A 4,978-nucleotide genomic window follows, 5' to 3' on the forward strand; every position below is an offset into this window, starting at 1 on the left:
TAATTATGCATGAACTAGTTTAAGATGACTGTAAAAGAATGGGAGAAAGGGAGCAAGATTGATTTAAATAATTAAGAGAGAATTTTATCATCAAAATTGTTCTTATCTAGATCACTTCTTAATATTATTAATATGGAAATTTATTTTTAAAAACTAACCTATTTAAGTTAATTATTCTTAACCTTAAGCCAAGATTAAACCACCAAAAATAATTTAGTGGCGAGAAATTTAGGTAATATATACGAGTTCTTAGATAATATTGTTCTAAGTAGGAAATATTATTTTCCTCAAATTAAAATATATATGAGGTCTTAAATCTTAAATTAAATTATTGTTATAAGCAATAAATATTATTTCCCTAGTCTTGAATATAATTAATAAGAATAACTTTGTACATTTGACCACTTAAAAATGTTTTCTAGAAAATATGTGTTCTTAATTAAATTATACAATTAGTCTTTTCTCTATTTTTATTTTCTTAATTTTATGATTTTCTAATAAAACTTCAAAATTTTATAATTTTTATATAAACTTTTATTTAAAAATAATTTTATAATTCTGAACTCAGCCGTACATCCATTTTGCTTATGCCAGCCGTGAGTTCCTCCCTCCATTTCGCTGCTGCCCTCATGGAAATGGGATATCCATTTCGTGTGTGGTTAGCATGACATGGCATGCCCATTTCGTGGGCACCATAAATGAAATGGAGTTTCATTTCCATTTCACGGGCAGAGGCCACAAAATGGCGATGCGCATTTACAGAAAGATTTCCAGCCATGCGCATTTTGGGAATTAATGTTTTTCAGGTGCGCATTTAGATAAAAAAGCCTAATAATTACCATGCTTAAATTTATGTTTGAAAATACGGAATCATGATTGTATACATATTACTTATTACTAATAAACGAATAAATATAACATTATTGTATACTTATTACTTAAATTTATGTTTGAAAATACAGAATCATAAGGTTTTTTAAGTTTTCTAACAACAATCATTCTCTTATGCTCACAGTCAGAGTGTGGGTGTATGTCAGGTCTCAGGTGAATGTTGAGCCTCACAAACTCTTCTCTTTTCGGTAAATTTAAAGATCTGCAAACCAATTATAACATGTCCATACCACTTATAATTTCTACTTAGACCACTCCCAACATATGAAGTAAATGTAAACAAAAATAAATAAACAAATTAAGAACAATGTTAACTTAACATATAGTAGTATTGGTGCTTATTTAATGGAATCTCAAATTATTGGGGGTGCCTATGTGGCTATGAAGTGATATCTTGTGTTGCTATAGGAATGGACGAAGCCGAATGTTTTGGGAAAGCTATCTAGCGTAGACGCTGTTAATTAATTAATCAATGGCAATGGAATTGGCCCCTCGATGGTTACACATCAAAAGTACTTAAAATTCAATAATGTTGCTCTTAAGTTGATCTATTATGCGCTGACATTGACCAGCATATACCCAAGGCTGCTCCTTCAATTTAAAATTAACATAGAAACAAAACTATAATATGAAAAATGTAATTAGTAACTACAATTACATACTATTACACTAATTAAGATAGTCTAAGTAGGTGACAAATTAAACAAAATAACAGCATTGATATATCATAAGAAAAGAAGAATGGTGGAAGATTTCACAAAGAATTTATGGTCAATGTAAAGAAAATGTATAGTCACAATCCAATGTGCACACACACTTGACATTTTTGGCGTTTATCTAGTTTGCCGCCCTTAGCTTTCTCAAACACCATGTACAACATAATAATTTGAAATTTTGGTTAACATAAATTTAGAATTTACGCAAAAAAATTAGGTGAATTCTCCAGGACTCAGTTATTTTGAGGGTAAGGTATCCAATCTTAAGTGGCATTAATTTATTGGTACAAATAGTAAAAATGGACCCATTTATATTAACAGGTCTGCTACACATACAAATCTTTTTGGCATATAAGATCATACAAGTTGACTCAAACCCAATAGAAACAACCCTCACGTTAGATTGCGTTCCCCAACTCTTGAGTAGCCGAAAACCTTTATGACAAACGGTTTTTCTCCCTCAATCAAAATCGCAACGCTCAAAATTCAAACAAGGATCAAAATCGTCGCGAAAAGTGAAAGAAGTTTTAAAGTTGAATTAAAAAAAATTATAACAACATGAAATAAGATGAAGAAGAAGTAGCAAAAGATGAGGAAGCGGAAGAGTTTTAAATTATACAGAAATTATCAGTACAAATACCCAAAAATTTCTTAACAATATATATAAATGTGTTAGTTTTACAACGAAGTTTGATACAAATACACAAGTATTTTTTTCAATGCTACATTTTTTTCTTTTTTTTTCTTATTTCTTTCTTTTAGTTGAATAAATATAAGTTCACCCTCTTCCAAGTAATTTTGTAGTATTATATGTTTTTTTGTCTTTGTTTGATTTTTTTATGTTTTTATTCTTGTTGAGAGAGTAAAATAAAAAAAAATTGAAAAGGTAAAACGAAAAAAAAGATGGTGATAATGATGAAAAAAAGAAGCATCAGAAGATAAGGAGGAAGAAGATGAAGAATTTTAAATTATGCAAAACTTTATCAGTATAAACACACTAAAAATTCTTAATACACATAGATGTCCTAATTTTACATCAAAATTAGCTGCAAATACACATATTTTCTTTATGCAGAACTCCTACGTTATATCCAATTCAATTGAAATGCTAGTAAAATAATTGCAATTTGTACATCCATTAAATCCTACATTACATAAAAAAGTGATTTTAAGTCGCATTAATTTTATGGTCGAAACTATTTCATTTTATAAATTTAATTTTGATACATTATTAGTGTAAAATAATTTTATACGTACATTTAAATACGTAACATCACATTAATAAAAATAACTATTTTTTACAATAATAACTTAAATAATCATATAAAAAAACAGATGTAATTACACGACTTTACACTGTGAATCCATTAGAATTAAATTCTTATTTTATTCGAAAACAATCTACCAATGGACAAATATGGGTGAGTGGGCGCAACCCATGTGGAATAATCTCATTTGTCTGTCTGACTAGATCTCATGCCGAAAGCAAAGCACCATGGTCTAAGGGCCTCATACTAAACCACATAACAGGAACTTGAGGGAAAAAGACAATTCGGCAGAACGAGAACGGATTAATAGTTTAATGCATCGGATAAATAAACAAAAATAAATGTACATGAGAAAAGAAAATGATTATTTCTAACGTCATTTAAAAATAGGTATCAACAAAACACTAGGTTCTCTGTTGAGAAAATTACAATACAATAAAATAGTCCGTAAATATATTTTAAATTAAATATTAACTTTAATTAATAACCGAATCTAATTCGTAAGACAATGACGTAAACTTTTCTGGATATTGAAAACGTTGCGTATGTTATTAGGTAATGATTACAGTTTTCCAATGACGTGGCTTAATTATATAAAAAACATGAACTAAGAAAATGAGTATAGCAGATGTGACGCACTTGATCATACAATTCCCAGGGCACATCTATGATTGCCGAGGAAATCTATAGTCTTATTAAGTTCATTTTATTTATTTATTTAGTATATGAATCATATTATAGTATGCGTTTCTTTCAACGCGATCTATGTATGGAGTAGCTAGTTTTGTTTCTCGTTATACATGTTTAAAAAATCAGTGTATAAACTCTATAGAGATATGCAGTGAAAGGAATATCACTCACTTAAAGGTGGGTGGCCTTCAACGTTCAAGTTTAGTGATTTTCCATATGCAATACTAGTTCGTTATATCAGATACCAATCTACATAATTAATTATAGTTTCACTTCGCAAAAGCAAAATTCTCAATGCGAGCGAGCATTACCTCTTTTTCCATCTGCTATATATATACTTCACTTGTTGCATTGTTCAACGAACAAGTCATTGAAAAAGGGATCAAGAAGAGCTTCCTTGGCTGAGTTATACCTTTCTAGACGTTTCTTCAAGGAGCGTAGCTCTCTTTCATCCCTTGGGGTACGTTCCTACAATAAACATAACGCATTATACTGCTTTTCCAAACGTTTAGTCTTTCTCATTTGACAATTTTTAACAAATTTAGGACCAAAATGTTTGTGAATTGTGACCACCTAAAAGAGCCAAATTAGTATGTGAAAAACAGTGAATCGTGTGTTTATAAAAAAGAGGACTTTCTCATTATTAGATGGAGCTATTGAACTACACTTTGAACGAATAGAACACAATGGAAGAACAACAAGTAGAGTAAGAATTAAAATGTTCGATATAAAACTGAAAAAGACAATTCCACGAGAATCATAACCACAGAAAATATTCAAAGGAGGCACTATCTTAAAAAAGCAGAGAGAAGGCTTACAAATGATTTCTTCAGGAGGAGTATGTCCACTAAGTAGAGCACCCACAACACATTCGTTCTAGGGAAACTGCGAAATTGCAAAAACAAAGATTCAAGGGTATGCAAAATAAAAAGCAATGCAAAACATTGGAACTTCCATGTCAATATTAACATCAAGAGTACGCCAAATTAACATCTGATCCAATAATTAAAACATAAAGGCAGACTTAAATGGATTGAATTGCACGTAATAATTTTTACATGCATATTACACAGTCAAATCTCCTCACTGGTGGAGTGCCAAAGAAGGGTTAATAATAAACTTTTGGTTTAAAAGGAATGATCGTAGAACTAAAAATGCATCACATTTGTACAATGATCACTTTTGGCCGAAGTTCTACAAACATGTATTTTACACACAAGCACCTTTTTAAAACCTACTTTTGCATGAAGCATCATAACAAGCTTTAACTCTCGTCCATCAGTGATTATTCACATCACACATGTAATGTAACCAAACTAAACACTCCTCCTTTCGTCTCGGTCTCTTTTGGTACTACTGGAACAGTTCACATGCTTCATTGTTCACTCATTCTACAATCACATGGACACAATA

At 30.4% G+C, this 4,978-nt stretch overlaps 1 protein-coding gene across 1 annotated transcript in view; it reads right to left on the reverse strand.

The window, feature by feature from the left end:
* Nucleotides 3,644–4,978, reverse strand: part of LOC107646536 (serine/threonine-protein kinase haspin homolog) — a 5,221-nt gene continuing 3,886 nt past the window's right edge. Inside the window, exons 13-14 of the mRNA XM_016350716.2 lie at nucleotides 4,384–4,450; nucleotides 3,644–4,033 (exon numbers count right to left, since the gene is read on the reverse strand). Coding sequence (XP_016206202.1) covers nucleotides 3,905–4,033; nucleotides 4,384–4,450 — 196 coding nt within the window. The 3' untranslated portion in view covers nucleotides 3,644–3,904. The remainder of the gene's footprint in view (nucleotides 4,034–4,383; nucleotides 4,451–4,978) is intronic.

Source organism: Arachis ipaensis, chromosome B06 (genome assembly GCF_000816755.2).
Source record: "Arachis ipaensis cultivar K30076 chromosome B06, Araip1.1, whole genome shotgun sequence".
NCBI lineage: Eukaryota > Viridiplantae > Streptophyta > Magnoliopsida > Fabales > Fabaceae > Arachis > Arachis ipaensis.